Source organism: Rhinopithecus roxellana, chromosome 4, assembly GCF_007565055.1.
Source record: "Rhinopithecus roxellana isolate Shanxi Qingling chromosome 4, ASM756505v1, whole genome shotgun sequence".
NCBI lineage: Eukaryota > Metazoa > Chordata > Mammalia > Primates > Cercopithecidae > Rhinopithecus > Rhinopithecus roxellana.
In genome coordinates, this window is record NC_044552.1 from 89,555,304 (window position 1) to 89,581,325 (window position 26,022).

The 26,022-nt window shown below is 41.0% G+C and overlaps 1 protein-coding gene across 1 annotated transcript; it reads right to left on the reverse strand.

Moving 5' to 3' along the window:
* Positions 1 to 591: 591 nt before the first annotated feature.
* Positions 592 to 3,424, reverse strand: HTR1B (5-hydroxytryptamine receptor 1B). The gene has a single exon (XM_010366617.2). It carries the CDS (start codon positions 3,058 to 3,060, stop codon positions 1,888 to 1,890), a length of 1,173 nt encoding a protein of 390 aa, XP_010364919.1. The 5' UTR covers positions 3,061 to 3,424; the 3' UTR covers positions 592 to 1,887.
* Positions 3,425 to 26,022: the final 22,598 nt, after the last annotated feature.

A 26,022-nucleotide genomic window follows, 5' to 3' on the forward strand; every position in this document is an offset into this window, starting at 1 on the left:
GTCTGCACAGTAGGCAAGCAGTGTGCTTCAGTTCAATACATTTATTGTCTGACAGACAAGACTAGGGAGCTTCAAGCAAGGAGTGAATCCATTTCACAAAGACAACTTGCTTCTGCAGACAAAAGGTATCAACTGCGGAATGCCCTCTGAGGAAAGGAGTGTGAATTTTCTTTGGCATGTTAAATGCTGTGCATATACATTTTTTTCATGCAGATAATCCCTCAGGGCTACTTCTTATTAAAATATACATTTTTTTCATATTTTATTGCATGACTTTATCCTGTATTAGGAAGCTCTCAGAGGAAATTTGAAATAACTAAGTATTCTTGAAATTTGAAAAGATTGATAAATTTAAAGTATTCCAGATATTACATTCATTGAGATATCAGGTTGGTAACGAATATACAAAGGTCAAAAGTTTGCCAGTTTCCTGATTGTTTAGTAAGTCTGAGGTTTGGTTCTGCAAGTTAAAAAAAAAAAAAAAAAAAGCCTCAATTTTAGCTTCTCTAAGCTTTTCTAAAGTTCTTGTATGTCATTTTCTAGCAATCTTTTCTCTTGCCCAAACTTCAATAACAGCAACAATGGAAAAAGAAACAAGTCTATTTTCTTTCCAATATCGTTTTTAGAGCCCTTACTGTATTTTAAAGGTTTCTGGAGAAGGGAGATAGTTCTCTTGGTTTCTTTATATGTTAGCACACAAGGAATCACAGATGGGAAGGAGAGTGCAAATGACTATCAGATAAAAGTCTCATGCATTTTAAGATTTTTTACAAGTCAAAATATACATCCTTCTATTACCCCCACCCCATTCCTCAATTGTGTAAGAACTAGTCCCCTGTCATCAGTCTCCTTCACATCTCACTCAATTGAATAAAAAATAAAGACACTTTTCTTGTTAAGGAACAGTATATCTCCAATACTAATCGGTTTTACCAATTGCATTAGTAAGAAATATAGCAGCAGTGTGGGCTGAGTCACCCATCATACCCTTCATTTATGGGGATTTAAATGTGTAAAGTGACAGGTACATGAAATTAGGAGAAAAAAAAGCAGTCTGCAGACTTTGGCACTAGCACACATAATGGTTTGTTTGTTAGAGCTGTGGTTTGACCATTGCTAAACAAGAATTACAAAATTACAAATCTGCAGAAAACAAACAATCATAGGTGTTGATTCTCAGTTTAACACTCTCATCTCCCATTCCCACCCTCCCACCCCCATATAGTTTCAAGTATAATAAAAATAGAGATCTCAGCATCAGAATTTTGCTGTTAACTCTTCAAGGTTTCTCTGCGCCATCCAAGCCACACATAGGGTTTGAAGCACCAAATCCACAAGTTTCTCCAACCAAGTTTAAATAGACAAAAACTGAAGACTGAATGATGCCAAAGTAACTGTTCTTAAATTAAGCTGTAACACAAAGTTCTCCCCAAAAACACAGGGCATTAAGCGTCTAGTTCAAGTACTGCCAGGCTGTATGTAGATCTGTCTCAGACAAGCTTCAGACAACAATTACAAATACACTGGTTCTAGTGGGCATTATCCATGATACCAAAGCAGGGCAGGGATCCCCTTCCATAATCAATTTTTAAAAGTTGCAATCCCCTTTGGGATTGGCTGCCGCAGGGGTCAGTGCTGAGCCCGAGGCTTGAGGGGGAGGAAGTGAGCCTCTTCCTGGGCTGGGAAGCTCTACGTTTAGTTTGAACACTTCTCCTTTCAGGGCTCTCTCTCAGGACTATCCTGGCTTCTCAGGATCCATTGCCCTTGCTCAGGAGAGAGAGCGCCGCTGGGACCCAGTAACCGCGAAAGAAGATTCGACCTACCTGTGGAACCAGACACAACTTGGTCCCCAAAGGTCGCTTAGGCGACCCCACTGCAATTGGCAAGTCAACTCGTGCACTTAAAACGTATCAGTTTGTGGAACGCTTGTTTAAAGTCCTCATTGGACATGGTATAGATTATGGGGTTAATGAGGGAGTTGAGATAGCCCAGCCATGTGAAGAAGTCAAAGATGGCTAGGTGGAACCAGCAGGCATCTTTGCAGATCGGCATCACTAGGGAGATGATGAAGAAGGGCAGCCAACACACAATAAAGGCTCCCAAAATGATCCCCAGGGTCTTGGTGGCTTTGCGCTCCCTAGCGGCCATGAGTTTCTTCTTTTCCAGCAGGGCGTCGGAGACTCGCACTTTGACTTGGTTCACGTACACAGGAGACCCGGATTCGCTGGGCACGTCGGGAACCCGCGAGTTAATAGAGGTGACCGAAGACGTGGACCCGGGGGAGTCCGTTATCAGCTGGGCTCGGGTCAAGCGCTTGCCGGTCCTGTTGGGCGTCTGTTTCAAAATCCGGGAGCGGGCTTCCACGTAGATGCGGCCATAGAGGGCGATGAGGAGCAGGGTGGGAAAGTAGAAAGCACCCACCGTGGAGTAGACCGTGTAGAGGATGTGGTCGGTGTTCACCACGCAGTCCGACACCTCCTCTTCGGCCTTGGCCTGACGCCAGAAGAAGGGCGGCAGCGAGATAGAGATGGAGAAGACCCACACCAGCGCGATCATGACCGCCGCCCTCTTGGGAGTCCTTTTAGCTGAGTACTCCACAGCGTCCGTGATGGCCCAGTAGCGGTCCAGGGCGATGACACAGAGGTGCAGGATGGAGGCAGTGCAACAGGTGATGTCCGACGACAGCCAGAAGTCACAGACCACCTGGCCCAGTGTCCAGCGGCCGGTGACAGTGTACATGGTGCTGACCGGCATCACCAGGATGGACACGAGCAGGTCGGTGACCGCCAGAGAGGCGATTAGATAGTTAGCCGGGGTGTGTAGCTTCCGGGTCCGGTACACTGTGGCAATCACAAAGGCATTGGAGAGCGTGGTGGCCAAGGTGATGAGCGCCAGTAGCATAACCAGCAGTACTTTCCAGGGTAGGGCGATGGAGTCCTGGTAAATATAGTCCTTGGTGCTGCAGTTTTGGGAGGGAGCAGAGGATACGTTGGCTTGAGGAGCCCAGGTCTCGGAGCCCGCGGGCGGCGGTGGAGCGCACTGAGCACCCGGTTCCTCCATGGTTCTCCTCGCCCCGGCCCCAGAGCGCAGCTCTTCTGCATGGAGCGGACGAAGGAGAGGGCGGAAGGACCGTGGCGATCGCAGGTTTGTCCCCAGTTGATAGTTCCGTGAGTTCCTCAATTATTCCTCCGCCCAGGTTCACAGCTGAAACTAGAGGTCATGGGTGCGGCAGCCGAGGCAGGCGGGCGCGTCTCCTGCACTTCCAGAGCGCCTGGCAAAGCCGCCGCGTCTGTGGTTGTTCCTCTCCACACCGGGTGTTAGCCCTGGGTTGCTAAGAACTGGCCCACCGAGCCCTGCTCCGCTCCAGCTCCCTGGAGGCGTCTAGTGCCGGAGGGTGAAGTACTGCTTGAGGAGAAGGCTTTGACCAAATGGGATCTCTTACCCCAGTTGCTTGAGGCTGAGCGTCTCCTAACCTGGACGCTCTTAGATCTGCAGACTTTGCCCACAGGAGTTTCCTAGGTGTGGAGACCAAAGCTTGCAGGCCAGCGAGAGGTCCCGATCTTGCATTCCCGCCCCTCGCCCCAAGCTGGGGCACTTTTTTGAGGCTGCAGCGGCCGCCAGAGCTGGGTGCGGTGAAGTCTAGGAGCAGCGCTGAGCCGCGCCTCGCGCCGGAGCTCTGCCCTCCCTCTCTTTTCACTCTCTGGCCACTCGGACGAGCGGCCCCGCGGAGACGGAGCCATAAAAGGGGGGACAATGGGGCTGGAGTTGCGGCTGCTCGGGCCGCGCGGCCGCCACCGCCACCTCGGTCCCACGGGAACCACTCGGAGCCATGCCACTGGGTGCGCGGGTCTGGAGGACCTGGCGCCGCACACGGGGAAGGGGCAGGTGTCTGGGGGAGCTGGAGGGACGAGGCGTGCGCCAGCCCGGGAGGAGCGTGCGAGCTACGGAGCAGATGGGCTCCTTATATAGAGTCCAGGTCCCGTCCGCCAGAGCAGTGCAACTCGTGCGGCGCGGCGAGTGCTGACACCCGCTCGCGATCACCTTCTCTTTTTCTCTCTCCCTCCCTCTTTTCCCCCCGCCCCGTTCCCTTCCTGGCCAAGGAAGCTCCCGCCGGGTCCTACCGCCCTATCTCCTCGCTTCCCACCCCGGGTCCCCCTCCCAGCCCTGACAACCTGGAGCCGCATTTCTGGCCAGGGGAGGAGAGCGTCCTGTTCTCGCCTCTGCGGACATCGGAGCTTGCTGCGCTGACCTCCAGTGAGACCCATGTCCTTAGCCACGATCCCAGGCTTAGTCCAGGAGTCTGGTCCTAGGCTCCCACCTGCCACTCCCACCCTAGAAGGCCAGTTTTAGGCGGAGAAGCCCTGGTCTCTGACCTCTCCGCTCTAAAATCATATCCAGCCCTGAGGGCCACACCCAGGTTAGGAGGCATCAGTAATATCTCTGTAGAGGACCCAATGTTTGCATTTTGTACTTCGAGCCTCTGGCTTCATGTCATCCTCAACTCTTGATACAATAAAAAGTATTTTTCATCAAGTTTTAGCAATTTGTGTTTTTCACTCAACTGTGAGTCAACAGGGAAAAAGAAAAAGCTATCTGAGAAAATGTAGAAGTATCACAAACAGAAGCCAACTGTACGTGAAATTAAACCTTCTGCTCCACCCTCCTGTTCCAGCTGCTCAGTGCTTCAGTGCCTCTGGAAAACAGTTGCCAGGGAGCATGTTCCTTCCAACAGCCCACCTAGAAAGGAGGCCATCAGAATTCAAGAAAAAAGGGGGATGCCGCGGCGGGGAGGACTGGAACCATCAACAACACCGTCTTGTGTGTCTCCTTTGCCTTCAACTAATATATGGGGATGTCATCCATAAGCTGCAGCGTGCAATACCAGTACCTAGGTCTCGTGACCAGGGACCGATCCCCTGTCCTCAGTTTCTCCTCTAACCTCAACAGAAACAAATGTAGCGTAGAAATGCAAATCCGAAAGTGTGAAGAAAAGCTCCAGGAAAGGAAAAGGTATTTTCAGCTCGAAGGATTAAATGATCCCCACTATGAATTCCTAGAGCCTAGATCCATGTTTGGCACCTAGAGTGTGTCTTATAAAAACTGCATTGTAATTGAACTCATCTGATTAAGCGCACATATATTTTAAAGAGAATCATTCTATGTCAGAACCTAAGGTTATCTGATCTGATCCCTCCACCCAGTTTTAGAGGAAGAGTAATTAAGATTCTTTGAAAGAAGAGCTTTTTACCCAACGCAATAAAGCACAAACCCAAGTTCCCTTAAGAACCCTGGTTCTCTAAACCAGGAAGGCAGGCAAAAAATAGAGTGCCTACTCTATGCTGAGTATTTTTCTAGGCTCCAGAGGTATAGAGGCCAGTGGCAGTAGACTCAGACCCTCTTTTTCAGCAGTTTACATTGTAGAAGAGACAGACAATAACTACATGAACAAGTAAATAATTAATACTTATACTTTTCTGTAGTGTTAAGTGTTATGAAGAAACGCGCGCGCGCGCGCACACACACACACACACACCCACGCACTGAGAGTGAGGGTACTCCTTTAACTAAGGTGGCAGCTCTTCAAGGACGTCCTCTAGATGCGTTCTGGGCTGCAGCAGCCATCCTGAGGATAAAAGCACAGCCTTCTCTCTTTTTCTCCTCCAGTCCTAGCACCTAGCATTTTGCCACTAACCTTAAGTCTCATTTTCACCACATTTTAAGGGATCCTTCCCATCCTCCCACCCCATCCACCTAGATAAACAATTATTTTTGCAAACTGCAGCGCTCACTTAGAAACCATAGGAGAGGGAAGCAAAGCCGGCGAGTTTAAACCGCTAGGTGGGGGCCGTGGCCAGGATGGATCAAAAGTGTGCACGATTGTGGGTGTGTCCTGTGGGAGTGCGGGGTGCCAGGAAACAATTTTCCCGTTATCCTAGGAGAACTGGAAACGATTAGAGAGAACTGTTAAACGGATGGGAAGCGGGGAAGGCCGACAGGAATGTAACCAGCTCCATGCGACCTTTCCTCTTTTAATTTCTGCTCAGGAACATAGGAAGAGAATAAAACAAAACAAAACTTGTTCCCTACACGGTTTTTGGCTTTAGCGGTTTGGGGACCTGTGGCTTTCTCCAGCCATGCCTCCACTGCTTCGCAGAGTCCCAGACTCCCAGAGGAATCCACCACTTGTGGGCAGAGTTTGATATTACCCTCTTTGGTAAAGAGCTGCATAAACACACACCGCCATCATATTGACCGGATCTTGGCAGAGTTCAGTGAAGAACTCAATTTCCTTAACCTGACTTCCGCATTTCAAGTATTCCCTTTTCACTTTAAAACACATAAAACATAGGTGTTTGCACAGAGGCGCATGTGTGTGAAACACCCAAGAGAGAAAGAGACCCTGTAAAGTCGCCTGTGCCTGGGTCACTCACTCGGAGTAGGGGCCGCTGGGTAAGGTCCAAGCGCCAGCTCTGCAGTCCCCAGCTGCGCTAGAAGGAACCTCCCGGCAAGTTTTGGGGGAAATTCAGCAGACAGGGGAGGAGCAGGGAGGGAATCAGTAGCGGAAGGGAAATGGTGGAGATGGATTAAGCGCAGCAAAACTTAGTTGAGTAGAAATAAGCTCCCGTTTGACCATCGGGCACTAAAACTGCGAATTAATGTGGTCCCCTTATCAATTCCACGCACGTATATGTTCAGCAGAAGCTGAGTAAGTGGAGAATAAGTAAGTGGAGAATAACTCTGGAACTGAAATGAATTCTGTGAGCCGACACAAAGCCAGATCCTAGCGGTAAGCTGCTGCGGAGGAACCAAAGAAAAATGAATCCTGGAGGAGCCTTCTCCCATGCTAGAAAGATGTGGTCCTACTACTGCAGCAGCAAAATTCGAGGCGCAGGCTGGGAAGTTTAAAGCGCAGCCCTAACTAGACTGGACACTGTCTAGAGAAACATACTCTGCCTACAGCAACTACAAGAGATATCTCACAGAATTTATTGCAATTCAACTCTATGTAAGCTAGCAGTCAGCTAACCCTAGTCAGCCCTAGCCAGCTCTCTTGCCTGGGGCCTCTGAGTCTTGCTTTCAGCATCCCTAGAGTCTTCCATCCAGAGAGTAACTCTTAAAAGAGGTCCAGACCCAGGAGCAAAGAAAGTCCTGATATTATCTTTGCTTTGCTGAAATAAAAACGTTAGAACACTCATGCTCCTATCACTTTTCTCCTTTGATACAGGAAAATACAACCCCACACTCAACATCCCACTGTTTGAGAAATCTGGTGTGGAGGTCTGCCATGTTGCTTCTTTCAAATTCTGCTTCCTCCACCTATGGCCAGCCATATCCACCTCTGAAACGGGCAGCAAGAGACCACCAGCTCATGTGTGCACCATCCTAACGTGTGCTGGTAGCCCATTTCTAGGTTTATCTTATACTTCCTCCAGTAACTGTTCCTTAAAGAATTGACTGGTGGCAATGAAAGTATCAGGTCCACCCAATGCCTTGGTTCTTACCATCCTTTGTGTCTTCCTTGATGAAACTATGAAAATGTTCAGATAAATGACCGTATACATACATAGATATACATGTAATTTTTGTGGACAAATTCTGAGGATTTCCAAACCATGAGGCCCAGATCCCTTTCCATATTCATTGGCCCTCACATTAGGCCTTTCACTTGATATTTGTGTCATGGTATTTACATTGTCTGTTTTATTAGAAATTTTTAGGTCTTACCAAATAATGAAGGCAGGTGTTTTATTCCCTAAATATTAGATTGATGTAACTTAATCCTTAAGAATTGGTTAGTTCTGCTATGTGTCTATATATGGATACAAACATTATGTAAGTCATATTTCTATTTAATGAAGAATGCAAACAAAACTTAGAGCAAATATATATAACTTAGACTTTTTAATACCTATCTCCATATGAATAAACACTTTGCTACTTTGAACAGATACTTTCAACAAGTAATTTACTGCTGGTTCAAAGACAGCCCGGTTCCAACTAGAAGAGCCAGCTCTCAATTAAGTTCTAATCACATATTTCCTGGCTGAAGACATAGGTCTTCAAAAAAAAAATTCTATCTTACAGCTACTATTAAGTAATGTAACTAGAGGTTACATAGAGTATGGTGTGCTGAATTATTTTTTTCTTGGACAGAGTGAGATTTGGCAATAAGAAATACCTGAATGAAAAAACAATGTCAATAAATCCACTAAATTTAGAAACAACTTGCTTTTTTAAGTTGGCAGTGTAATTAAGCAGCTCTGTTCAAAATGAAGTCTCTCTTGAAAAACCAAACCAAAGAATTTGATGGTGAAGTTGTCTTTCAGTCTAAGTGATGAAGCAATAGAAATGCGAAGTCTTTCTTTTCAAAGAAATAAAGAACAGGCAAAACTCTTACTTTGCCAGAGAAAAGCAAAATTCTTATTTTCAAACAGGAAAAATGACATCACTCTCTGGTGCTTTATTGATTCTTTACCTGTCATTCACGAATAAGAATCATTATCCTTTACTGAGCGCAGTGTACTAAGCCATATGCTATGTATTCCACATATATTCTTACGTTTATTTCTTATAACACTAGTTGTCATTATCATTCTCATTTTCTAGATAAAGAAGTTGAGGCTGGCCGGGCTCGGTGGCTCAAGCCTGTAATCCCAGCACTTTGGGAGGCCGAGACGGGCGGATCACAAGGTCAGGAGATCGAGACCATCCTGGCTAACACGGTGAAACCCCGTCTCTACCAAAAAAATACAAAAAAAAACTACCCGGGCGCAGTCGCGGGCTTAGAGAATTGAATTTAAGTAATTTTGCCAATGTCAGACAGCTGGTAAGTGATAGAATCAATTTTCAAGTTCAAGTCTCTAATTTCAAGTTACAATCATTGACCAATATTCTACACTGGATCGCCACGCAGCTCAGCATAGTCACCCATTTTACTCACCTGACCATGACTTCGTTTCCTTCTGCCTGTGAGATGACGTCATTGTTCATAGCTATTTAAGTCTCCATAGTAATCTTCGTTTAGATGCCTTCAAATTTTTAGGTGGGGGTGAAGGTAAGGATTGGAGGTTGGGGGTGATTGTGGTAAAAATCAGGTAGAAAACGGCACCGTGATTATGTGTAGCTAGCTAATCATCATTCCAAAAGTACTGTTGATAGGTGATCATATTCTACATAGTTTGATGTCCACAGCCCAAATAGAAATCAAGCTAAGCTGTTATCCAAATCAGTTTTGGCATAATTATATTCAGGGTGTGCTTTAATTTTTGCTATGTTAAATTCCATTCTTGTTTTTCTCTCTTCCTTCTCATTATCTTTTTCTTTATCATTAACAGTTTCCCCAGGCCCTACCAGGCCCATAAATATACACATTGAAATACATAATCGATTAAACCTTTTTTAAAATTGTAAGAATGGAATGTATTAAATACAGCGATATCACCTTTTCTCCATATTTAACCATGTTAGTTTGAATATCAGTTACAAAAATAACCTATACAAATTGAACTGCTTTTCTTTTTTCCTAGTGTGTTGAACTTAACTGACTTTTCCCCCCTATGTATCAGGAACTCATCAAAGATAAAGAGACCTATCCCTGGTGATACAATTATTTGAATAAAGTTATTTAAAGAACATATTAGCCAAAAATCCCTGGTGTAGCATGTTCAGTTACTAAGAACAAGGCAAAAACCAAGAACATAAGCAAAAACAAATCTAAGTGTCAATGTTCTAAAACTTTTGCACTTTACGTATGGCAGAGCTCCTCCTAAGCCTCATTCAGATCTTATTTCTTCTTGCCAAGTGTACAGTTCTAATATGTTTGGTTATATGTTTTCCAAGTCCCCTGAAAACATAAGAAATGGATGAGAAACTATGTCAGATAAGCATGTTGAATGCAGCAAGATGCCACATTTATCATCTTGATTGCAAATTGAGCTGGGAAATCTAGAGTAAACATTAAGCAGAAAAGCCTAAAAGAATGACAGTAACAACATTATGATTTGTGTTGACCTATTTAATAATATGATAATATTAACTAAGACTTTTATTACAAGTGATGGAAAACCAACTTAATCAACCTAAAAACAAAAGACAGGAATTTATTTCAAGGAAATTGGGGCTCCCTAGAGTCAAAAAAGGAACTGAACCACCAAGTTTTGGACAAAGTAGCAATGCAGCTGCACCCTGGGAAAAACCAGCATTCTGGAACCCAAGTAGAACTCTCGTCTTTTTCTGTTGGTTGCTGCCTGCAGGTAGATTTCTTTCATCTATTTCACTATAGACGGGCTTTTCTCATGTTTTTAAAACATAGCCATTAACGCCTTTTGACTTTACATCTTGCAGCTTCAATTATATCTTAGAAACTAATCTGAATGAGATCCACTTTAAGAAACTCTGAGAAATGGGTTCTGTTTCTGAGTAAAATGTAGGATGTCGTGAAAGGTGAACATTACAAAATAACAACTGAAAAAGCTATAAATGTAAAAAAATCATATTTTAAAAGCTTTGAAGAGTGTGTAAGCAAGAATAATTGGATAAATAAAATTCTGCAAAAGGAAATGCATTTTTTAGTTGAGTAAATGATTACTGCCTGTTTTATTTCCTTAACGTATTTGCTGATTCTAGAAACAGATTGTGGATTAGACATGGTCCAGGCAAAGAGATTGTACTGGGGAAAAGGGAAACAAGCAGAGCTTTCAATGATGGTTGGGTCCAGTGTGATATGTGAACATTTGATCTGTGTTGCAACTAAACAGGAGACTAGGGGATTGGGTAAGGAAATTCTAATAGGCAAATCAAATCTTTCACAGTCTTGGAGTGGTTAGAAGAAAAAGTCCCCATAGAGAGAAGGAGCCTATGTCAAATATATGACTGGTCTTCCCTTCAAGCAATTTGCAAGATTTTCAACCTCAGTGGGGGAAATGTACAAGAGTAAAGCTCAAATTTCTGAAAGCAGTGAAGAATCTTCTGCAGTATTTCAGTATTGAGGAGACAGAGACCTTCCAGGCTGTCAATCAAAAGCAAGGCCCAAAGAACAGGATGAATCACAGATGGACTGAGTCTAATTACAAATCAGCTTTGACTCAGCTCAATCTCTGACTGGTTGATATAGTCAGCTTTTCATGCATTCTTCCTGACAGAGGAAACATTGGATATTGTCTGGGCAAAATAATATTTGAAGTCTCTACAACCCTTGTATATACAATATCTGATTACAATGAAAAGTATGATATATACATTGTGGCAGTAAAATTGATCAATAATTTAAAAAACCTAACAATATAAATAAATCCATACATAATATAGCTATTGGAGTTGGCATGAAAGGACTTTAAAATACAGACAGTCTGCTGGGCGCGGTGGCTCACGCCTGTAATCCCAGCACTTTGGGAGGCCGAGAAGGGGGAACACGAGGTCCGGAAATCGAGACCATCCTGGCTAACATGGTGAAACCCCGTCTCTACTAAAAATACAAAAAATTAGCCGGGCGTGGTGGTGGGTGCCTGTAGTCCCAGCTACTCCGGAGGCTGAGGCAGGAGAATGGCGTGAACCCGGGAAGCGGAGCTTGCAGTGAACCGAGATCGCGCCACCGCACTCCGGCCTGGGTGACAGAGAGATTCCGTCTCCAAAAAAAAAAAAAAAAAAAAAAAATACAGACAGTCCCTGACTTATGGCGGGTCAACGTATGATTTTTCAACTTTAAAATAGTGTGAAAGTAACATCCATTCAGTGGAAACTGTACTTTGAATTTTGAATTTTGATCTTTTCCTGAGCTAGCAACATGTGGCATGGTAAGTGTTCCAAGCATGTTTAAGGTGGGTAGGCTAGGCTAAGCTACAAGGTTTGGTAGGTTAGGTGTATTAAATGTATTTTCAAGTTACGATATTTTACCAGTTTATAACTCCACCCTAAGTCAAGAAGCATCTATAACTATTATTAATATGCTAAGGAAAATAAAGAAAAATAATCCAAATGGATAGAAAGGTAGAACATTTCAACAGTGAATGGAAATCTTTAAAAACAAAGTCAAATAAGCACTCTTGAAATAAACATATAGTATCTGATATTAAGTACTTACTGGATGGATGCATTAGCTCACCAGACAAAGAAAAAGACAAGATTAGTAACCTCAGAAAGTAATGAAAATAATTACAAAATAATTTTTAAAAGTATAAACTGAAGCATTGAGAGAAGAAAAGTGGAAAGAAAAAAAACGGAATGTAAGAGTGAGACTGAATCAGATAATATAAAATACATGCACAGGCCGGGCGCGGTGGCTCAAGCCTGTAATCCCAGCACTTTGGGAGGCCGAGACAGGCGGATCACGAGGTCAGGAGATTGAGACCATCCTGGCTAACACGGTGAAACCCCGTCTCTACTAAAAAATACAAAAACTAGCCGGGCGAGGTGGCGGGCGCCTGTAGTCCCAGCTACTCGGGAGGCTGAGGCAGGAGAATGGCGTAAACCTGGGAGGTGGAGCTTGCAGTCAGTGAGCTGAGATCGGGCCACTGCACTCCAGCCTGGGAGACAGAGCGAGACTCCGTCTCAAAAAAAAAAAAAAAAAAAAAAAAAAAAAAAAAAAAAATACACGCACAGCAAGAGAATGGGAAAGGAAAAGTACTTGGAGAGATAATATCCAAACATTTCCAGACATAGTGAATATATCAAACAAACAGCACTGAAGAAACTCCAAAAACTCTAGCCAGAATAAACACTCAGAAAGCCATAGCTAAGAACATAATGATAAAACTGGTAAAAAAAAAAAAAAAAATTTAAAAAAATGACAAATTAAAAAATTCATAAAACTGCTAGAGAAAGAGACACTAACTTTCAAAGGAGCACCAGAAAGCCAGAGGTTGACTTATTGACAGAAATTATGGAAGTCAGGAGGCAATATAATGACAGCTTATCATAGCTAAAAGTTTTTTTAAATCTGCCAACCTGTAATTCTGTACCTCAAGTTAACATCCTAAAAATTGGTGGTGAAGTGCAGATGCTGTCAGTCAAACAACAGGTGGGGAATTTGTTGACAGCAGAACAGAACCATAAGAAATAATAAAGGAAGCTGTTCAGGCTAAATGAAAATGATACTAAATGAAAGCACAGATTTCAAGAAGGGATGAAAAGCAAAGGAGAGTGTAAGCCTATGAAAAAATATAAAAATAATGTTTCCCAGGTCCTATAAAATATGCAGAATTAAAATAGATGCTCACAGTAGCACAAAGGGCTGCTGTCCAGTATGAACAGAGTGAATGCTAGAAAATACTTACATTGTTAAATAAGTGATAAAGGTATTTAAGTTCAACAGAAAGACATAAGAATCTTAAGACCATAGCTTCAAACTACACGAAACATATTTGATGGGACTAAAAGGAATACTAGACAAGGCCATAATCAGATTTAGTTTTTAACATAATTTTCTTATTAGCTAATAAAATAGTAAAATAGACAAAAATTTAATGAGGCTATGACAAATTTGAACAATATACTTAATCAAGGTCAACTAAACGGCATAGAAAACATTCTATTCTGCAACTGTACAACATATATTTCTTCAAAAGCAGTTGGAACACTTATAAATATAGAATATATGCCAGACACAAAGCACATCTCAAGTGATTGATTCTTCATCAAAAAAGGTAAATAGATGACATAAAAGCATATGAAACAATGTCAGTGTAACTAACCATCAGGTAAATGCAAATTAAGTCACTCTAAGATACCACTATTCACCCATTATAATGCCTGCCCCAAATACTGTCAATATTAAATGCTGACAAATATGCAGAGCAACTGGAAATCTTGTTGGTTGGAATGCAAAATGGCACAGCCACTTTGCTAAACAGTTTAGCAGGTTTATTATAAAATAAAATGTACATCTACAATCCAGCGATTCTATTCCAAGTTATCTACCCAAGAGAAATGAAACTTATGTTCACACAGAAAACTGCACATGGCTTATAGTAGCTATATTTGCAATTTCCAAAATTTAGAAACAACACAGATGGCTTTCAACCAATGAATAAAAAACAAACTGTAGTACATTCATACAATGGAATACTACTCAGCAATAAGAAAGAATGAACTATTGATTCATGCAACAATGTGGATCAAACTTGAACGCATTTTTCTGAGTGAAAGAAGGCAGATCCAAAACTGTACAATTCCATTTATATGACACTCTGAAAAAGGCAAGACTGCAGAGAGCAAAACAGTTGTCAGTTGTTACCAGCAATTGGGGTTGGGGAGAAGTCATCTGTGGAATTGCACAGAACTTCTGGTATGATGGAATGGCTTTCTATGGTACTATGGCGATGCATTTTAATATATAAAATATACATAAATAAATTTAAAGTAATCAATCAAGATATTGAAAGTAGCCTGAGGCAGTCAATTGTCTAGGGAGACAGGGACGGGTCTCCAAAGAAACCCCACCTCCAAACTGGAGACAGTTTAAAGCCTGAAAGCCAAGCTGCAAGTTAAATCCTCAGACTGGATTGAGAACTTGTCTTCCCATTTGGCACAATTTCCTCTGATTGGTCCCCATCCTTCACCTATTTTACATATACCTACTCTTTCCCAATTGGGTTTTCTACACTGTTGTGCTCACCTTTGAGTGGTATCTTTGCTTTAATCTTTTTTGCATATTCACAAACCAATCAGCATGCACTCCCCATTCTGAGTTTATAAAAGGTCCCAGACCCAGCCACATGTGGGACTTTCCCGCTTTTAGGTAGGGGAACCATCCCCCATTTCCCGTCTTTGCCGAGAGCGTTCCTTTTGCTTAATAAATTCTGCTTCACTCACTCCCCAGTGTCGGGGCGACCAATTCTTCCTAGTTGTGAGGTAAGAACTTGGATCTAGCTAAGCTAAGGAGCAGAAACACCACAACATTTTGGCGGCTTGTACAGGGATACCTAGAGGGTGAGTAAATAGGGACCCAAACCCTCTTTCGCTTTCATTTTCAAGGCTTCTCATCCTTAGACGTTTTTCTGAAGGCAGATGAAGCACCAAACCTCGGGTGAGCCAATTAAAAACAAATGGCACAGTTACAGAAGACAGGATGCGACCCTACCACCTCTCTCTCTCTTTCAGGTAAAAGGGATGTTGGCTTTGTTTCCCTTCAGGGAGGTCTACCCATTGCCTGAGAACAGCATATGGTCCTGGGGCAACTGAAAGCATCTGGCTGAGCCCACTTCTCATGTTACCACAAGGCCCCTAGACTTGGCTTCCTTTCTGACCACCCATTAGGGCATTGACCAAGACTTCCAGACTTTTCTAAGGTATTTTTTCTTCCTTCTTTCATGGTGTGAAATGGCTTCTATCTCTTCTTTTATAATGTTAAGGGTATTGCTGCAAACTGCAGGGATATTACTCAGTAGAATGAGCATTTGGCCCAGCCATCACATATGCGATTCAGAAAAATGTTATATCTGTCTGTTCTTAGAGGTGCATCCCCCACCCCACCCACCCTAATGGCCATAGGCACACGAGGCGGGTGGATGGGTGAGTAGTGGCTGCCCACTTACCCCCCACTCCCGTCTGGGGCGCATGGTCATGCCCACCGTGTGCACATACTACGTCCAATAACCATGCAGGGCAGGAGTGTATTGCAGCCACTGCCCAGGCCGCAGGGTGATCTCAGGGACCAGAGGCCCCACGCAGCTTGCTGGCCAGTGTTTCCCGCTAGCCACCCTCTCCTGCCACGCACCCGTGGAGTCTTTCCTACCCTAGTCCAGCTCAGTCTGAACTAGAAGGAGGACACAGTAATTAAGAACTTCCCTTCTTGTTGCAGGAACCAATTTGCACAGCACAAGAGGGTTTCTTCCCCAGGCACCTTACCCGCCCTGCACTTAGGCTGTTTTTTTTTTTTTTTTTTTTTTTTTTTTTTTTTTTTTTTTTTCCCCCTTCTCCACCATGTCAAGAGTTAACACAGCGCTGCAAATGCAAATACAGGGAGCTTTTCTATGTGAGACTTTATTTTTTTCTTTTGAACGGTGTTTTACTAGGGGCCAGGGCCCCAATTCATGGGACTCTCTTTTTTCTCTTTTGTTTGAGGAAGACGGGCCTCCACAGCTTTACATTAGCATTTGAATTATGATAAGGAAGCAGTGAAGGAGCAGCCCTGCCAACTGCTGGCTGCAATCTGGCAAGGGTCACCTGTGACTTAATGAGCTCATGAACCCTTCTGAGTTACTTTCTTGCCCCAAACTCAATTCCAAGCTTCGGGTTGAAGCCCTAGTGAGGAAAACTGGATCTGAGGGATCCAGAGGCAGATGACAACAGGAGTCAAGGGGCGCAGTGTAGGTGAGCAGGACTAATTATTGTTGATTAAGCCAAGCCCCTGTTTCATGGATAGAGGTCATGTTAGTATCCATGGGATAAATGAGCTCTGGGGACCTCTGTGGTTATGTACAGCAGGGGGAAAGCATGTGGGTGAGTGTGGATAATTCCCACCTCCTAGGCCACCCTGTTAACATGAGTGAAAGCTGCATTGGCACCCATGGGCAGCACCCTGCTGAGGTCACCCGGACTCTGGGATATAAGGACGGAAGAAAGAAAGGGGGACACCTCTTCTTTCTCTCCCTCAGATACTCCAGGAAGAGAAAGGAACTAGGGAGACTTTGTTCCCCTCTTTCCAGATGGGTAACCAATCATCTTCAGTCTGTACTTCCCTTAAATGCCTCCTGAATCACTGACACTCCTTTGAAAAAACACTTTCTTTCTCCTTTTCCTCCTCTGTCCTCTCTTTGCAGATGGGTAATTGTGTCTCCATAAGGGAAGAGACTACCCCTCCTATCATCTTATGCCCAATTTCTGCCTCCAAAGAAAGAAGAAGTAAAAACTAAAAGGCAGAAATGAAATCCACAGGCAGACAGCCCAGCATCACACCCTGGGTGTGATAGTAAAGATCGACCCCTGACCTAATTGGTTCTGTTATCTATGGATTACAGACATTGTATAGAAATGCACTGTGAAAATCCCTGTCTTATTTTGTTCCGATCTAATTACCATTGCATGCAGCCCCCAGTCACATACCCCCAGCTTGCTCAATCAATCACGACCCTCTCACACGCACCCCCTTAGAGTTGTGAGCGCTTAAAAGGGTAAGGAATTGCTTACTCGGGGAGCTGGGCTCTTGAGACGGAAGTCTTGCAGATGCCCCAGGTCGAATAAACCCCTTCCTTCTTTAACTCCGTGTCTGAGGAGTTTTGTTTGCCACTCGTCCTGCTACACCCATACCATAGGACACTCCCCTTGGATGCATCCACCAAACTGGGAAAAGTTAATTTTCCCAGACCTTAAACTGCTTGGCTTGGGGGAAGGGAACCTAGAAGCCTGACCTGCCAGCAAAAGGGTAAAAGCTTTTTACCAGTCAGACTTCTGGCCTCCCTTTCCCTGTGCAAATCAGTTCAATGGGTGATAAAATCATTGTTTATATCCTCTGTAAAGTTTTGATTAATGGAAGAAAAATTGTGAGGCTAGTCTTAAGCTGTAGCCAATCTTGTGTGCTTTGTGTGTCTTTCTGTACGGTTCTGTCATAAAGAGGGGTGCCTTAGGATAGAATGCAGGCCTTGGACCTCATAATCCTGCTGTTCAAGCCAGCCTGACAAACTGATCAGTAACAAACTTTGCTGCAAGTCTCCATCTTGTTTTAAATTTGAGGGAGCTTAACTTTTGTTACCATGTGGCAGTACTTTCTTTTGGTCTCTGCCATTTTACAACGGTGCCCCAGGTTCAATCCCAGCTTAGGGAATGAGTACTTTTTGGTTAATATCTGTGTAACTTTTACCATTTGCTGATTCTCTTCCCCTCCATGAACAACTTCTAGCTTCCTTTCTTTTTTTTTTTTTTTTGAGATGGAGTCTCACTTTGTTGCAAGGCTGGAGTGCAGTAGCACAATCTCGGCTCACTGCAACCTCCCCCTTCCAGGTTCAAGCAATTCTCCTGCCTCAGCCTCCCGATTGGCTGGGACTACAGGCATGCTCCACCACTCTTGGCTAATTTTTTTTTTTTTTTGTACTTTTAGTAGAGACAGGGTTTTACCATGTTGGCCAGGATGGTCTAGATCTCTTGACCTTGTGATCCGCCCACCTTGGCCTCCCAAAATGCTGGGATTACAGGCATGAACCATGGAGCCCAGCCTCTACCTTCCTTTCTTAAATCTTCCTTTCTCTGAGCTACCATTAAAGAGTCTAGATTTTGTAAAAACTGCTTACCCCCGCTTTGAAAAATACCTCATACACTCCCAGTTCAGTCATGATCTTAGTTGAGGCTTGTTGGTTTCATCTGTGAGGTTACTTTTGATAAAGTTCGAAAGTCAGAAATATTGACCACTGGTCATGACTAAAGCTGGGTAAAAAGGGACTTAAAAAGATTTTTCTTAAAGAGGGCTCAGTCTAATCAAAAGTAAACATCCAAGCTATAGGTATATTTAAAAGGTCTTTATATTTTTCTCTTCATGGATCTTGTTCTTCTGGAAAAGGTTTTTTTTCTCAGTCAACTGAATTATTTTCCTCCATTTTGTTCTGCCATTCTTGGTGCAAATGTGAGAGCCCCTAAAATAACTTCTGAGATCGTGGGACTCCTGGGGAAAATAGAAAAGATGCTGTGGATCCCATCTTAAGATAAAACCTCTGTTTTCCTCATGGAACCCCAGGTATTAAAAGTGGATAAATCTCTCTCAAATCTGTTTTTGTCTTCCGTCTATTACTGTTTATTAGGCCCTGGAAACTGTAGACTTTCCTAGCCCTGCTTCTTGAAGGGCTCCACCCTGAGGCCAATAATCCACTTAAGAGATAGGCAAATGAAAAATCTTATAAATACTGGATCTTCTTCTGTCTGTATATATATTATGTATGTGATGCTTATATTAAAAAAGAGCTTTAATTAGTTGGTTTAAAGACAATAAGCACTCAGAAGAAATATTCTTGGAAGGAAAAAAAAGGCCATAATGTCTTTTAGTTCATGTGACTTTAATCTTTGAAAAATAAAAATGGTTTGAAAGATAATTAGTAAAATACAAAGGTCTTCAAAATGTAAATATGGGGTCTAAATTATGTGGGTCACAAAACAGTGCACTCTGTCAGCAGAAAGCAGTTAAGATGAGTCTTTATCCCTATTCTAATGGCAGTTAGATGTACTCTGCAGAGGGGGGAAATGAGAGTGGCAGGAGGCAGCCAAATGCCTACAGAGATAAGGGAAGGTCCTCAGTGGAACCCCACCTCCAAGCCAAAGACAGTTTAAAGCCTGAAAGCCAAGCTACAAGTTAAACCCTCAGATGGGATTAAGAACTTGTCTTCCCATTTGACATACTTTCCTCTGATTGGTCTTCACCCTTCACCTATTTTACATATAACTACCCTTTCCTAATTGGTTTTTCTACACTGTCATGCCCTCCTTTGAGTGGTGTCTTTGCTTTAACCTTTCTTGCATACTTACAAACCAATCAGCATGCACTCCCCATTCTGAGTCCATAAAAGGCCCCAGACCCAGCCATGCAAGGGGCTTTCCCACTTTTGGGTAGGGGAACCACCCTCTGTGTCCCCTTTTTGCTGAGAACTTTCCTTTTGCTTAATAAATTCTACTCCACTCTCTCTTCAGTGTCCATGTGCCTAATTCTTCCTGGTTGTGTGACAAGAACTCGGACCTAGCTGAGCTAACGAACCGAAAGACTGCAACAATATGAGGGAAAAGACAGAAGGCAGGCTGTGACAAATGAATTTAACTGCACTACAGATGAATTAGATAACCACAATGAAGAAGATGGAAAGAAAATTGATGATCTCCATAACTTTAGAAAATGCTTTGGCTTAATAATGCAAGGCTAAGGACAAAAAAGAAGTATCTACAGACATAAACTTCAGTTGATAAATTTGTTTCTCACAGGGGAAGGAACTAGAAATTCTGAAACTACTCTGTGTATTAGGGTTGAGCAAGCAAGTAAATATATTACAATATCGTGAGAACCAGGTTTCTCACTGTCAATGAAAGAAGTTACAAACAACAAAAAAGGAAGGATGAAATGAACCATGGTGTTGTATAGGAGTTCTACTTACCAGTATGGAATTGTGGTTTCTTTAAAACACATCTATCTACATAAGTAGACATAGAAACAAATACAGATGTGTATAAGCATGACTTTTTATACATATGTATTTTTTATCTCTATGTACTGAGAAAGCCAAAAGCAGCAGCATCCCAGTAGTAACAAATATCAGTGGCATCCAGTTTTAGATCTATGAATATTATTTTTCAATTAAAAAGAGAGGGTTCCTTGGAGGTCTACTTGTCTCCAGGGTGAGGGTAAGAAAAATTTAGAAGTCTGAAGTATCTGTGATGACAGAAAAAAGAGAGCACTTAAAAAAGAAGGGAGAGAAGAGGGGAAACAAAGAAAAGAATGGAGCATATAAAAAACACACAGGACCCAACCTATCTGGGCACAATGGTGTGTACCTGTAGTCCCAGATACTTAGAAGGCTGAAATGGGAAGATCCCTTCAGCCCAGGAGTTCAAGACCAGCTTGGGCAACAAAGCGAGACCCTATCTCTTAAAAACAAAGAAGCGGATATGAATGGTCAAAGTTGAAACAAATTGAATAAGAAAATAAATAATGGTATTTTTAGATTATGATGAAAATAATCAGATAACATTCATGAGCTTATACTAATACAAATAAATTAATGGATTAATAAAACAAATGGAGGAAAATACCAACTCTTCAGAAAAAAATACAATTAATAAAGATAGAAGGAATTATAGAAATATGATATCATTACTAGAATCTCAAAGGGATAACTGCTCCAGGTAAGATCTAGCAGTGAATGTTAAAATTAGTGGACCAAAAGATTTTTTCTGAAACAGGATATTTGCATAGACTCAAAGTGGCTCTCTCAAAATAATTAAGAACTGCAAAGAGAAAAATAGTAAATGTACCATGGAGAGGCTAGTAGATACAACCTTAGTCAAGTGATCAAGGTGAGCCTCACCAGCAATGACTTACGTGATATGCCTCCTTCCCCATATGATATTACCAAAGAGTACTTCACTTCTGTACTGTTCTTACCACATAATCCATAACCACTACCTGGACATGGGAAAACATCACACAAATCATTTGGTGGACACTCTACAAAACATATAATCAGTATTCTTCCAAATATGAGGGTCATGGATAAGGGAGCCTAAGGAATTGTCATAAAGTACTTAAGACCAAAGAGATATGTCACATAAATGCAATGTGGGATCCTAAATTGAATTCTGAAACAAAGGAAAGTTCATTAGTGAAAGACAATATTTTACCAATGTTAATTTCTTAGTTGTGATCAATGGTCCATGTTAGATGTTAATGTAAGGGGAAACTAGGTAAGAGTATATAGGAATTATGTGTAGCACTTTTGTAACTCTTCTATAATTCTGAAATTATTTCAACTTTTAAAGGTTTTACCTATGAAAGGGATAAAGGATTTAGGATTATGGGTCAGGGACAACCATTAGATTATTTTAAGGAATACATTTTGTGTAATTATGATTTTTGAACTATATGAACCTATTCATAATTTAGAAATAAATTTAATGTTTTAAAATAAATACAAACAAAAGGAAGTTTTTTAAAAAATTTATACTTTAGTTACTCTCTAAATTGTATACAGGTTTTTCACATGGAATATGATACAATATGCACTATTAGAAAGAAAATATATATGTATTTCATCACATGTATGTAAAAAGTAAAACAAAATTAAAAGATTTATGTAGAGTTGGTGGCAAAAACTATTCAAGCTTTGAGACCTCATAACATCAAAATGAAGTTTCCATTGCTATTGTTTGTAAAGCACGAAAGTACATTACCAGCTATGCCAGAAATAATTTAGAGATAATAGGAATACCCTGCCTTAATTAAACTCCTAGTACATATTCAATGAATGAGGCACTGTCATGTTTCTCTCTCTCTTCTACAGATCTCAGAGGACTTGTTCCAAGTAAAAGGAAAGAGGGACAGAGCATGGTTTTATGGCAGCCTTTCCCCAGAATGAAATATACATTGAGCACATGAACTCATGAGCAGGAGAAAATTGATTGAAAGACATGATGACCATAAAAACCTTGTCCCTTATATTTTCTAAAATTATATTTCCATGTTCAGCTGAAAATTCGATTTTGGATACAGGGTTTGGTGCTGCAATTTTTCAGTTATTTAATTGTATGGAATATTTAAATATTCCTTAAATCTGCTGGTGTCATTGCATACTAATTGCACTCTATTGTGTAAATTCTAATTTTAAAATTTGACTAGACTTTTTAGTGAGGCTTTGCTATTGTCAAAGATACTAAAGTGATTATATGCCTGGTGTCTCATCTGTGATGACAGCTGTTCCATGGCCCTGCCATCTAGCAGGCAATGATATCTTTAGGTTATATTATGCCTACTCTGATAATCTTAATTTACATGAATTAAAAATCAATTTGCTTCCAAACTCTAAAACAATGAACTAGGACACATGTTTCCTATTTTATGCAATTACTCCATGTGCTTAGGGAAAATGTAGTACAGTCAGCGCTTCATATCCATGGGTTCCTCATCCGTGGATACAACCAATCATGGATTGAAAATATTTGAAAACAAAAATAAAAATAAGAATACAACAACCAACAATAATACAAATTTAAAAACAATACGACAATTATTTACATAGCATGTACATTCTTACACATAATTAGGAATTATAAGGAACCTAGAGATGATTTAAAGTGTACTGAAGGATATGCATAGGTTATATGTAAATACTATTCCATTTTGTATAAGGGGCTTGAGTTTCCACAAATTTTGAATGCTGAGGGGTGACTATATTCACAAGAAAGGCTAAATTATGTATTCTTTAGTGCCAGGATACTTTATAGTTACAGCATATAATGATTTGCTCCATATATTTGCCAATTCCCAAATCTAACTCTGCTCTTGCCATCAAGTTTGAGAATAGAGCTCTATCACCTCTTTATAAAACTTCTCCAGCCTTCCTTCCATATAATTATAAAGAATGATTTCTGACACAAAGGCTGTGGAAATATCTAAGTGTTTCTTCTTGATCAGTATTTCTTACACAGTAAAGGATATTTGATTGGATCATTCCCTCTGATATGTCCTTTTTCTCAATCTGAATGAAAAGTTCCAGTTTAAAGTGATTTCTCTTATTGGAAAACTCTGCTCCTCTGCCAAATTTTTGTTCTGTCCTCAAACTCCTACTTCGTGTTAAACTACATTTTCATCATGTCTTGGTGTCTTTATGTCCTATGGAGAGGTTTTTTTTTGCTCCTGAATGTTTTTGCATGGTGTTTTTATTGTTACTGTTTCTGTGTTTTCCTTTGTGTGTGTTAAATTCTTTGTTTCACTGAGTAAGGATTTATGGATTAAGAATTCCTGAGTATGTTGAATCCCATATGCAAACTTGGTTGCCTTTTTGAAATGGTATTTTATTAAGCGAATAGTAAGATCAAGCTATAACTGTAGGATTTGCAACAGAATCCCTAAGGAGGCACTTTCTTTTTTTCTCTTTTTCTTTTTCTTTTACTTTTTTTTTTTTTTTGAGACAGAGTCTCACTCTGTCACCCAGACTGGAGTGTAGTGGTGCGATCTCAGCTCACTGCAGCCTCCATCTCCCAGGTTCAAGCGATTCTCTTGCCTCAGGCTCCTGAGTAACTTTGACTAAAGGTGTGAGCTACCATGCCCGGCTAATTTTTTGTATTTTTAGAAGAGATGGGATTTCACCATGTTGGTCAGAACGGTCTCTGTCTCCTGACCTCATGATCTGCCCACCTCGGCCTCCCAAAGTGCTGGGCATACAGGCGTGAACAACTGCATTTCATTTTATGTATTTGGGATGGAACAATGTACTACTATTATTTGATCTAGAGTCAGTGCTTAATGGAGTTCCAGGAGTTCTGGTCCTATACAGCCATCCAAGGACTGAAGGATCACTGTCTTATGGGACATCCCTTCCCTACACAGCTGTAACCCTACCACAGCACACCTTTTCGGATGCTCTGGTCCTGTATCCCTATTAGTTAATTTTCAAACACTCATGGAGGTTAGATATTACTATTTTCCCTGTTAAACATTTCAGGTTCACTTCGGATGCAGGAAACAGCCCCAATGAATCAGAGCAGAAAATCCTTTTGAGCAAGTCTTGCAGACTCACTGCTGCAATGTGGAGAGATCCCAGGAGGCTCCAGATGAGGTGTGAGTGACTGTGGTAGGAAAGAGGATCCCACTGAGTGGTTTTAGGTGAAAACTACTGATGAATGAGGAAGTATTAATATATCATATTTCATTCAACCTCAAAAGGCATCAATTGTAGAATGAATCATTATTTTGTTTACTCCTGGTAAAATGTCACCTACATTGTCACAATTTTTCTCAACACTGAGAATTGTTATGTTATTCCATTGAAAGAACTGTTTTCAGACATTGAAATGTATATTTATATCATGTATCATTTTTGTGCATACACACAATAAGAAAATTAATTGGTTAAGATATTTCTAAAATTTCTTTACAGTAAGAATCTCAGTCTTCTGAATCACTTTTCAACATAGTCATTAATTTCTGTATTTTTCCACACAACGTTATTATCTATCATCAAGACATAGCTAATATAATGTTTTCTAAAAGAGTGCTTCACTATTAACTCTGGTGTTTTTTTCCCAAGGCAATATTCTGCCAGCTTTTTCTCAAGATGCACAGAAATGTGAAGCAAGTGACAGCCACATCACAAATTTTATCCATAATTATAGAATGCAGCCCTATTTCAGTGATGTTCAAAGGTAACAAAGAAAAGTTTATCTTAGACCTGATAAGATATGATACATTCAATACGTTTAACAGTTTGTATGACAGGTCTGCTGATGATCAGCTTTGCCTGCATATTCATTACAGCTTGTGTTTACATAGTTCATTTTGTATGAGGATATCAGAATATTTTTAAAATATTAATAATGCATAGTCTATTCATAAATATTTAAAACCTATAAGTGATATTATGTTTATCTCAGAAATTTGGCAAAGATTAAAATTTCATTTTTTATCTGCCAAGAGCTAGAATGAATATTACTAATCAATAGAATTTAAGTTTAATTTGTGAATAAATTTTGTAAGTGTCATTCTGGTAATCTGACTGGATATGGTAAATGAAAAAAATCAAAATTATAGGCAAAAGTTTAAAAACTGTAACATAAGGAAAATAAAACTTGTTGTAAAAACTAATACAATAGCACAAAGTTGGAATTTTTTAAAGAGAAAAATTTTGAGAATAGTTAGATATATTTAAAAAGCTGTGTGAGGGCAATGGAAGGAATTGTTTAATGTGGGACAGTGTTCTAAAGCAATTTCTGAATGATAAAACAATTCAAGGAAGTATTAAAATATCAATATGCAAGCACATTCCAGAAATAAGAAAAAGTAATAATGATACAGAATTTTGAATCAGTAATAGAAAGTACAATATTAAGAATATCATGGAATGTGGGGAAAGAGAAGCAAGTGATTAAGTCGAAAGACATAAACATGACAGATATATGGAGCAAGAAACAAGAAGACACAGAATCACCAATGATATTAATAAAGATGCTATACTGCATTGAGGAAAATATGTTTACTTACTGAAAATGCTTACAAATTCAAGACCAGTTAATAAGAAAAGATATACATATGATATAGCCTATCATGTTTGTCTTATTTCCAGCATAATTTGAAAAAAATCTTATAAAAACTGATGCAGAAAAAAATAAAATAGATTGCCTTTAACAAGGGGACTGAAGTCAGTTAAATGTATCTTTCATCAGTATTCTATTATGAGATGATGGAGAAATGTTTGCTGAGTTTCAAGAAAATAAAGTTGTGAAATCAGATTCCTATATCTAGCCTGTTTGTTATTCAGGTGTAAGGTAAACAGGAAGATAGTCTTAGATGCGCAAAAATCTGTACATTAAAAAATACCAGAGTTCTAGTCAACTAAAAAGTTGGAA

What these genes read in the sequence shown, in the direction of transcription:
- HTR1B (XM_010366617.2), bottom strand. Translation starts at nt 3,060, where the DNA reads ATGGAGGAACCGGGTGCTCAGTGCGCTCCACCGCCGCCCGCGGGCTCC.